General features: G+C 38.6%; 1 protein-coding gene across 5 annotated transcripts in view; it reads left to right on the top strand.

Annotated features, from left to right (window-relative positions):
* The window catches only part of HECW2 (HECT, C2 and WW domain containing E3 ubiquitin protein ligase 2), a 421352-nt gene that overhangs the window by 320435 nt on the left and 88794 nt on the right, over positions 1-12123 (top strand). For 4 of the 5 annotated variants that reach the window (XM_082262150.1, XM_082262148.1, XM_082262149.1 and 1 more), the window contains 2 exons: positions 2798-2893; positions 10133-10283. In XM_082262150.1, the coding sequence (XP_082118276.1) occupies positions 2798-2893; positions 10133-10283 (247 nt within the window). The remainder of the gene's footprint in view (positions 1-2797; positions 2894-10132; positions 10284-12123) is intronic. The other variant, XM_082262151.1, reaches the window with a different exon arrangement.

Genomic DNA, 12123 nt, shown 5'->3' with positions numbered 1-12123 from the left:
TATTGCGCCAACAGTTTGCGCAGCGCTTTACAATGTGAAGGAAGACAATACAGTTACAATACAGTTCAAAACAGGAGGAACTAGAGGGCATGCATAAAAATATGCATAAAGAGTATAAGGACTATGGCACTTCGTATTGGCCACACAGTCCAAAGTTGCTACATTATTGCCATACTATAGGCGGTCTGCAGGGTGCTCCATGGTAATGAATGTTGAATCAAAAACTTGCTGCAGCAGTCATGGACCTAATATATATCATGTGTTGAATCACACAGAATTGCAATAAACGTTCAATAGGTAAGTAACTGTATAAATTGATTGAGTAGCGATTAATTTCTGTATAGTAGAAAAATTGACGACATGTAAAAAAGTATAAATGTGAAAAATATAAATGTAACTATCTGTTGATCGACTAAAATCGCATATATAAAAATGAGGAGGGAGGATAGTTACATTTATATTTTTTACATTTATACTTTTTTACAGAGTTTTTGGCATCCGCTCCTGAAGAGTGGTATTTAGCCATGAAACGCGTAGAGCTACAAGGATGTCATCAATTTTCCTACTATAGAGAAATTAATCGCTACTCAATCAATTTATACAGTTACTTACCTATTGAACGTTTATTGCAATTCTGTGTGATTCAACACATGATATATATTAGGTCCATGACTGCTGCAGCAAGTTTTTGATTCAACATTCATTACCATGGTGCACCCTGCAGACCGCCTATAGTATGGCAATAATGTAGCAACTTTGGACTGTGTGGCCAATACGAAGTGCCATAGTCCTTATACTCTTTATGCATATTTTGTGTACCTGCAAATGCATCAGACTGATCAATATGTTTGTCATATGCTGTTTATACATGAATTGCTATTTTACATGTTGTACTTTGTCTATTGATCTACAGTAATAAAATGTTTTTATTACCCATGTCTCCCAGCGTTCTGGTCTCCACCTCACTCAAAGTCCCAAACCTTTCCTCCTTCATGCCTTTAATAAGTGGGTCCGCATGAGCTTTATACAGTATTCCACTCCTCTGCACCGCTTCCAGAAGGATAGTTTATATTATTTGGTTCATAAGTTTGCTGCAGCTTTAATATTAAGTCTTTTCAGTGCCACAATGCATAGACTGGTCATAAAAGCCAAAAAGCAAATGCTTTATAGTGCAGTATATTTTATTAGCCAATAAAACAAATGTAATAAAAGCAATAAAATATACTACACTATAGAGCTTTTGTTTTTTGGCTTTTATGACCTGTATATGGGTTGTGGCACTGGAAAGACTTTACATTCTCTGGTTTATAAGTTTGCTGCAGCTTTAATATTAAATATCATTCTGGAAACAGTGCTGAGGAGTGGAATACTATATAAATCTAATGCGGACCCATTTATTAATTTAAGGGGTCAGCACATCTGGTGAGTGCATTTTGGGGTGCGATCACTGGTGGAAAGTTTAGAGGTGTATTATAGTCTATTTGAATGTGAACAAATAATCACAGTGAAAGCAGTAACAAGGAGACACAATATCATCACAAGGCAGTGCAAGGACAAGGGGTGGGCAGGAGGGAAGGTTGCCCTGGGTGCAATGGTTTATTGCAGGGATGGGAGGGCGCCTTGACCCTAACCCTAAGGGAAGGGGGGGGCGCAGTTTGGCATCCTTGCCCTGGTGCTGGATGACCTTGTCCTGGCACTGTCACAAGGTGTGTATTGTTTGGGATATAATGCAATATTAAGGGCTTTGTTATGCAATTTGGGTGTTATTTGAGCAAAATATTGTTTTACTGTTTATAACGTGTACTATATTTTGGGATAGCATATTTTTTGGTTCATACATCTATATACTATAATATTCTTTGAACATAGCACTGCCTTGTTGGTTTGTGTTTAAAGTAACTGGTTACCCCTATAAAAGGGTTTATCGAATGTGGTGCATAGCAACTCTCTTATTTGAACACTTTGTTTTATTTTATTATTTTGGTCCCATTTGAAGGTGGATTAGTGTGTACTTTTATAGCATATCATTTTCTTCTGTAAGCACAGGGTTGCAAAATGTTTTTTTTATTTATTTTTTTATTACATACATTTTGGAGCATTTAGTAGTAGGATCATAGAGATAAGCTCTTGTATAATACAATATCATAAATGGATATAAAAAAGGTAAGATTAAATAATTACTTACTAGGGTGTTTCATGTCCTCTGACTAGTAAAGGGTTTTTTTTTTTTTTTCTATTATTGTACATTAAAATCCTATTAGCCAATAGCTAAATGGCAACTGGAGTCCTGCAAGTGGTTGAAAAAAGCTAATATATGCCAACTTAGGCCTCATGCACACTGGTTTTATTGTAAACGCTGTTTCTCCTGACAGAAGAAAATCAGTGTTAAAAACTCACCTAAGCTGCGTTTTTCCAAACCAGTTTAGCAGAGTTTAGCAGTCTTTGAACGTTTATTTCATTGGCTAGAATTTTTTATTTATTCTGGCTATTGAAAATGAATAAACTCTGAAGTGCTTAACACACCTAGCATTCAGGCAAGTGTAGGCACGTTTAGATACGTTTAGCAGAGTCAAGCATTTTTTTGTAGGGAAGTTTAGATGGAGGGAAAAAAAAACGCGCCAGGTGCCCCCTCTGAGCAGCTATAAAAAGTTAAGTGTGCATGAGGCCAAATACTGAAATAGGAGCACTGTGCAGATGATATTCTTATAAAAAAAAAAAAAAAAAAAAAAAACCTCTTCATTCTCATTTGAGACACCAATAAAGCCAGTTAAACGTGTATGTATTATTTATTCCTTAGGTTCACAGTCAAATGGCCATCAACCATTACGATCACTTCCTTCAGTTCGGCAAGATGTCAGCAGATACCAGAGGATAGATGAAGCTCTGCCCCCCAGTAAGACTTGAGATTATTCAGAACTTATTTCAGTGTTGAAGAGCTCCCCACTTTTAACAGATGTTTGCAATCTGAATAAGAGTGTATTCATTGACCCCAGGCACACATCATTTCACTTTATTTTTGTGGTGAACTTTGATGTCTATATTCATTAGGCTTTTGAATACTACACATAAAATAAAATAAAAAATGATGAAGTGCATCCTGTAGCCAATGATAAGTAGAGTGTTTGGTATGACTGTTTCTTACAAAGAGAGGAATTCCATGTTTATTGAAGCCAGCAGCGGTATCGGAATATTTTGTCAAAGGTGGGAATTTTCAGAGGTGGGGGACTTGAGTCACATGACTTGACTTAAGTCACCAGTTTGAGGACTTGAGACTTGCTTGACTAAAATGAATAAAAGACTTGACTTTGACTTGTATTCATGACTTGAGACTTGACTTTGACTTGAGACATATGACTCGAAATGACTTTACTTTTTTAAGTTATTAAATATTTGCATTTTCTCAAGATGTGTTAAAGCTAAATTAATGTGCCTGTTATGTTTATGACACCACAGTCACTTAAAACACCTCAGTGTGTTCTGATTTTTAGGACACTGGCTGTTTAACAATGGAAATACTTAACATTTTTTAGTGACTGTGGTGTTGAAACATGACCGGACGAAGGATTTTGATCTGTTTGGGTATTCAAAGTGTTTCTTTAATATGCCAAGAAAAAAGTACTAAGCAGTTTTGTTAATGTTGAAAATAAAACGCAACCTTTCCTGACCACTGACTTTTAACTGATTTAAAGGTGAAAATTGGGGTAGATCAGTATTTTGACTTGATTTGTGACTTGACCAAAATAAATGACTTGACTTGACTTTCTTGACTTCTAGCAGGGACTCGACTTGACTTGCTTGCTTTTCGCCACAGTAACTTGGGACTTGCTTGAGACTTGAAGGTTAAGACTTGAGACTTGCTTGTGACTTGCACATGTGTGACTTACTCCCATGTCTGGGAATTTCTCTTGATAAATCAAATCAAATGGCTGGCTGAAATATTGATGTATACACAGAATGTTTATGCCAAAATGTGTAAGCACTGCCCCACAGCTTCTCTTACTCAGGATAATAGAGGCACTGTGTCAGATGAACATCAACTGTGTGTTCTGTACAGATCTGTCCAGGTCATTGTCCAACCTGCTAAGATTAAAAAAGTGGTAGTAGCCCCCAAAAAATCTGTATTTTGAATTGTTCATATCAACATTAGCCAGAAAGAGATTCTAAAATTCTTCTCAGCCTTGGGTTCTTTCCATGACCTAATTCAACTCGGAAACATAGAGGCAGCTTTAAAGGTTTAGTGTCGGTTCACACTGATCCGACTCGAAGTCGCCCCGACTTCGGGCGACTAATGAAGTTGCCCGTGCAGCGCGACTTCGGCATGGCTTGCAACAACTTCTCATAATGGAAGTCAATGCAAGTCGCTCCGACTTTGCAAAAAAATAGTGCAGGAACCTTTTTCTAAGTCAGAGCCACTTGAGTCGCTCTGATTAGAACGGTTCCATTGCACAGCATTGGAAGCTACTTGTCAGGCGACCAAGTCGCCTGACAAGTCGGATCAGTGTGAACCGGCACTAAGATTCCCTGAGTTTTTGTGCTAATTGTTTAACTTACTTTCCCTTGCAAATGTACCTACATACTGTATATACACTGTCATAATCTGTGTGTGTGAAACACATGGATGTTAGTGTACTATCATTTAGTCAATACAGTATCTCACAAAAATGAGTACACCTCTCACATTTTTGTAAATATTTTATTATATCTTTTCATGTGATAACACTGAAGAAATTACACTATGGTGTAAATTTGCTGTCCCCTCAAAATAGCTCAATACACAGTCATTAATGTCTAGTTATAATTAATGTCAGTCATTAATGTCTAGTTATAGTTTAGTTATACACTATTAATGTCTAAACCGCTGGCAACAAAAGTGAGTACACCCCTAAGTCAAAATGTCCAAATTGGGCCCAAAGTGTCAATATTTTGTATGGCCACTATTATTTTCCAGCACTGCCTTAACTCTCTTGGGCATGGAGTTCACCAGAGCTTCACAGGTTGCCACTGGAGTCCTCTTCCACTTCTCCATAATGACATCACGGAGCTGGTGGATGTTAGAGACCTTGCGCTCCTCCAGGTTTGTTTGGGGTCATTATCCTGTTGGAATACTGCCATGGGGCCCAGTGTCCAAATGGAGGGGATCATGCTCTGCCTCAGTATGTCACAGTACATGTTGGCATTCATGGTTCTCTCAATGAACTGTAGCTCCCCAGTGCCGGCAGCACTCATGCAGCCCCAGACCATGACACTCCCACCACCATAATTGACTGTAGACAAGACACACTTATCTTTGTACGCCTCACCTGGTTGCCGCCACACACGCTGGACACCATTTAAACCAAATAAGTTTATTTTGGTCTCGTCAGACCACAGGACATGGTTCCAGTAATCCATGACCTTAGTCTGCTTGTCTTCAGCAAACTGTTTGTGGGCTTTCTTGTTCTTTAGTAGAGGCTTCCTTCTGGGATGACAGCCATGCAGACCAATTTGATTCAGTGTGCGGTGTATTGTCTGAGCACTGACATGCTGACCCCCCACCGCGTCAACCGCTGCAGCAATGCTGGCAGCACTCATTTGTCTATTTCCCAAAGACAACCTTTGGATATAATACTGAGCACATGTACTCAACTTCTTTGGTTGACCATGGCGAGGCCTGTTCTGAGTGGAACCTGTCCTGTTAAACCACTGTATGGTCTTGGCAACCGTGCTGCAGCTCAGGGTCTTGGCAATCTCCTTATAGCCTAGGCCATTTCTATGTATAGCAACAATTCTTTTTTTCAGATCCTCAGAGAGTTCATGTTTGCATGAGGCGCCATGTTGAACTTCAAGTGATCAATATGAGAAAATGAGAGCGATACCACCAAATTTAACACACCTGCTCCCCATTCACATCTGAGACCTTGTAACACCAATGAGTCACATGATACTGGGGAGGGAAAATGGCTATTTGGTCCCAATTAGGACATGGTTACTTAGGGGTGTACTCACTTTTGTTGTCAGCAGTTTAGACATTAATGGCTGTGTGTTGAGTTATTTTGAGGGGACAGCAAATTTATACTGTTATACAAAGCTGTACACTTATATATATATATATATATATATATATATATGTATGTATGTATGTATATATATATACATATATATATATATATATATATATATATATATATATATATATATATATATATATATAAAATATCTTAAAAAATATGAGGGGTGTACTCACTTTTGTGAGATACTGTATATTATTTAATTTTTTTTTTTTTTTTTTTGGGGGGGGGGGATGTCTTTTTGGAAATATACTTACCCTGCCTTCCTTCTCCCTTGACTGAAAGCACCCTCCCCAGCTAGCTGCATACTTTACTGAATATGGAATCTGTGGAGTTCCAGCTTGTTTATATCCTCTGGCCAAATCTTTATTGCCACCGGTTGCACCTAAACACAGGATCCTCATAGATTTCAAAGGCTGGAGATACAAGGGAGCATTTATAAGAATTTGGTGGGCAGGTACAGCCAGTGGCAATGGAGATTCAGCCCCAAGGAATGTAAGTATTACAGCGGCCTATGGTCTTTTGGAATCAGGGTTATTAGGCAGTTGGGTTAGGGGTTGACAAAAAGGCTAAGTCAAATTTGTCTGAAAGTGCATGTCTCCTTTGAATTTTGTTTAGTTTTCCAGTGTCTGCCCAGGATGTTTTCAGGATTTATTTAATTTCTTTGTGATTATTTTCATATATTTGTTAGACTGGGTGGATTTTAAAAGTTTTTAAATCCACCTGGTATAACTTCAGATGGATCCAAACTCATTGTAAATAGCTGTGGTTGTTAACCACTTTACCACCGGAGGATTTTGCTGTCTTACGTCCAGGCCACTTTTTGCGATTCGGCACTGTGCAACTTTAACTGACAATTGCGCGGTCATGCAACGCCGTACCCAAACAAAATTTACGTCCTTTTTTTCCCACAAACAGAGCTTTCTTTTGGTGGTATTTGATCACCTGTGCGATTTTAACTTTTTGCGCTATAATCAAAAAAGAGCGAAAATTTTGAAAATATAACAATATTTTTCACATTTTTTTTTTAAATAAAATTCCCCCCAAAAAAATGTAAAAATCAAAATTTTTTATCATTTTTGGCCAATTTGTTTTCTGCTACATATTTTTGGTGAAAAAAAATCACAATAAGCGTATTTTGATTGGTTTGCGCAAAAGTTATTGCGTTTACTAGGGGAAAGATTTCTGTCATTTTTGGTGTTTTTTTTTTTAACGAGTAATGGCGGCGATCTGCGTTTTTTTTTTGCGGGACTGCAACATTGCGGCGGACATATCGGACGCTTGACTGACATTTTTGACACTTTTGGGGGTACCAGTGACATTACTACAGTAATCAGTGCTATAAATATGCACTGTTACTGTAAAAATGACACTGGCAGGGAAGGGGTTAATTTTATTGGAGAGGGAGGGGTTAGTGTATGCCTGGTGCTTACTGACATGTGTGGGGGGAGGTGACTGAGTGACACTATGCTGAACCCTGCAATCTGACCCTGCCTGTCACTTAGGAGATCCGCCCGATTTGTTTACACAAGCGGGCGGATCTCCAGACTCGATTCCCCAACGATCGGGGAAGAGCAGCGGTGATCACCGTCGCTCCTCCCCTGGCCCGACTCCCGATGTGACTGAAAACAGCGGGAGCGAGACTCTGGCGGCGCGCGCCGCCCACAAGGGCAGGAGTCCAGCGACGTAGGTCTACGTCGCTGGACGATAACGAGCCACATTGCCGCAGTAGCAGCAATGTGAGCGGGGGTAAAGTGGTTAAGGAGCGGGCGGCCGCCATGTCCTTAACAATTTTGACTCATGTAACCGTGACAAAATGTATACAAAAGAAGTGGCGGTTAAATTCTTAAAAAAAAAAAAAAAACAGCATCTCCCAAATCTGGTGGATTTTGAAGGGAACCCCGCACCAAAATTAAACAAAAAAAAATGGCATAGGGTCCCCCTCCACATACCCCAGACACTTTTCTGAGCATGCATCCCTCTTGAACCATACCAGGCCACATTCCCTCAGCATTGGGGAGGGGGAAGCACCTTGTCCCAATGTTGACGAGGACAAAGGCCTTTTACCCATAACCCTGGCCTGATGGTGCAGGGGGTGACATTGGAATGTGGAAGCCCCCTTTACCAAGGAGGCCCTCAGATCCTGCCCCCCATGTGAATGAGTAGGGGTATAAAACTCACAATCTCACGTGCGCATGAATCGTGCACCTAATATTGACATCTTGTGGATTTACTAACGCTGCAATAAAAAGACGCCACCGATATACCTCCTGCATATAGAAAAACACTGCGCAGTACCATTATATGTAAGTGCATTTTGCCAATGGCTTGTATTTGTGGTTTGAAATAAAAAGCAGTTTTAAATGACATAACACTATTTGGAGCATTAAATGTCTTCATATGTTGTTAGCAAACTAAATATTGTGGGTAATGCAGTTGTGCCATTGAGCAGAACCATTTAGGGATTTCTATTTCCACAATATGTACAGTATATGACCTGAAATATTAGTAAGGGTCTACAACTCTGGTGAGCTCAAGTGGTGGACACTTTGTTGGTGTTTGAAGATTTTTACATTCACATGAGAGTGAAGATAACAAGGATTGTATTTATTAGATTACTTATTCAGTTTTCAGTTATGGTGTTTAATTGTGGTTTTTGGAAGTTATAATATTATATGTGGTTGTGATATTTATGTTAATAGATATGTAATTGCTGCGCTATCAATTTTTGTTTCAAAATACGCCTCTTGCGTTCATCCTGCTCCCCATCCACCTGTCAATGTCACCTGTCAAGTTCAATCACTGAACTGCAGCTTTTGTACAGAATCCAAAGACCTATATAAATATTTTTATGTGAACTTGTCACATTGGGAATTTATTTGGGACAAGAATTTATTTTTCCAATTTTGCACATTATTGGAGGGATTGATTTGTTATATGAATATTTTTACCTATAATTAACTTTGCATAGAGCATACAGTTCATTATATATTAATTTTGCACATTATTGGAGGGATTGAATTGTTATGTGAATATTTTTTACCGATAATTAACTTTGCATAGAGCATACAGCTCATTATATATTAATATTTTTAAGGTTGTATCAACCTTTCCTTAATTGTTACATTTATCTGATATTTTACTTTGTAAATTCACCATTACTAAGCATTTCTATGTAGCATTTGTTTTCTATTTGCATTTTATGGTGAGTGGATTCACTTTAGTACTTGCAGGTTTAATTCGGGTTTCGATTTGACAAATTACATCTGTGTGCAGAATCTCAGTGTACAACATTTTTGGAGGATTACTAACTATATTACAACCGAAATCTACATAAAAATAGAATGCAATGATTTGCAAATCTCATAAACCCATATTTTATTCACAATAGAAAATAGAAAACTTATCAGATGTTTAAGCTGAGAGAATGTACCATTTGAGGAAAAAATAAAGGTCATTTTGAAATTGATGGCAGCAACGTGTCTCAAAAAAGGTGGGACAGGGCCATATTTACCGCAGTGTAGCATCCCCTCCTATTTTAACACTCTGTAAACATCTGGGAACTGAGGACAGTATTTGCTGGAGGAATGTTGTCCCGTTCTTGCATGATTGGATTCTAATTGCTCAACGGTCTTGGGACGACTTTGTTGTATTTTTCGTTTTAAGTTGCACCAAATATTAGTTGGGGAAAGGTCTGGACTGCAAGCAGGCCAGTGTATATTTTACACAGCCTTCCAACTTTTTGGGAGTTGGGGTTGTATAATATAGATATAGAAATTGCATCTTGATTCTAAAATTGATCTTTCTTTGACAAACATTTGGGTTTGTTTTGCGTGCATGGTAAGCAAATGCATGACTACATTGGTGTGTACTGTAATACTTCTTTCAAGTACATCATTATTACATGCTGGCTAGAGCTTTGACCATTACCAAATGTTTATATTTGTGATTTAGGGTTAATTATTAATAGTCTTACAAATTCCAAAATCTTTACCTAATCTATAAGCTTATCAGGTAACCTTAGATTTTTTAATTATATCAAAGACTGAAACCCTCTGCTATATTGTTGTTTCTTGTACTTACAGATTGGGAAGCAAGAATTGACAGTCATGGAAGGATATTTTATGTTGATCATGTAAATCGTACAACAACATGGCAGCGTCCTACAGCGCCTCCAGCTCCACAAATTTTGCAGAGGTCAAGTTCTATCCAGCAGATGGAGCAACTTAATAGAAGGTGAGAATCTCTGATCGTAATAACCTGATTTTTGATACAAGACTTGGTTCATTTGCAAACCTTGCTTATTTGCAACACCATCCATTTCCAACCTTACACGTTTAGCTGTATGGGAACCTGGAGAGAATTTAAAGACATTCATTCATATCACTCAGTGTATGAGTAAGAGGCTCTGGTCTGCTCCTGTAAACTTTGGTGTATTGATTGCCATGATTGTTACTCTAGTTTGGCTCCAGTCTGCGCTGTGCTAAGCTGAGCAAAAATACATCCTGCCGTACTTTGTTTTAGAATACACAAATGCAGCGCATTGTTGTAAACTCAAACAATAGGACATAAGTTGAGCTGCCTTGTCTGTACATTGGGACTGTGTTGGGCAATGATGCCCAACACGCGTGATGTGAATGGGCCCTTACTGGATTCATTGAAGAGACATATGGCTGGCAAAATTAGGCTAATTCCAAATAATCCCTTACCCCTCCTCCCTTTACCATAGACCTATAGTAGTTAATGACCATTTATTATTAAATTAGCTATATAACACAAAACACAAATTAAAGGATAAGTTCACCTAAATTCCTGTACTATTCATTCACTACCATTGCATCCTATATAAAACCACACACCCAAGACCATAGATTTGGTATCACATTCATTGATCTCCCCCTTCTGTTTGCACATTCTGCATATCTACTTTAATAAGTTACAGTCTCCCCCTAGGTCTACAATCACTCATAGCCCCCCCCCCCCCAATTATTTGCCCTACATTCATGGCCTCCTGAAACCAGCAACTTAGCGTGGCCACCAGCATGTTTCATGCCCACCTTCCTGCATTTTTTGCCTGTGCCCATCCCCTTGCATGTTTCGCCTGTGCTTTTCCCCTGGACTCATGGCCATATGTACCAGTCACATACCAATCTTCACCCAATTCTGGATCATATAAAACCGCACCCATGACTGATCACCTAGTCTGATGAACCGCTGAACTAGCAGTGCCTAAGCACCTCTATTATGAAAACACCCCTATGAGTGGCATTACTGTTGAATGATTGCCATTCCTCATTCCCTGTAACAGACAAGCACATTGTGAGCTGTTGCATCCCATATCTGGACTGACTCATCCATAGTGTCATTACCATGTGCTTATGTACCACACCACCCAAGTGGACTGATGAGCATCTGCAACTCACACCCTGCCCTTTTGACTGATGAACATTTAATGGTTCTCTACATAAGACCAAAATCCACACTTAACCACAACCAGGGCTCTTACCATTACCCTGCCCCAAAGTCGTGAATACCCTCACTTGTGAATACCCTCACCACTCAACGATTGATGATCACACACATTTTCTAGGACTGATAATAGTGATGTGGGTGATTTTTAACTTTCGATGGAAGGTTTAACATGATAATTGTTAGGCACTGAGGTGTTTTACATAGTGGGTTGTGACAGGTGAGGTCTTGCATGTTCTGACAAATTGATATGTACTGACGGTGTCTTCTGACATTGCAACATTATCTGGGAATGGTGTGATACACATTGGTCACCAAGAGAAATACTGAGCATTTATTAAATGTTTTATGTTTTATAAATGTGTTAAAACAACAATAATTAAATACTTTAGTTTAAAATACTTACAGTGGCATTTTTATCTTTTTTTAATCTACATTCTTATCATTCTCTGAACTAATGGATTTTTGTTAGATATATCATGAACATTGCTTTATTTTGCCTAATAAATGTGTGTTGTAAGAGAACAAATAACTAGTTCCTTAAAAGTGTGCAAGAATTAAAGCTATGGTTCTGTCTGAAATGTAAAATGACAGTGTTCTTACATTA

Source organism: Pelophylax lessonae (assembly GCF_965119305.1).
Source record: "Pelophylax lessonae genome assembly, chromosome: 6".
NCBI lineage: Eukaryota > Metazoa > Chordata > Amphibia > Anura > Ranidae > Pelophylax > Pelophylax lessonae.
Note: the sequence above shows the minus strand (reverse complement) of the source record. Positions and strands in the feature narration are given on the sequence as shown.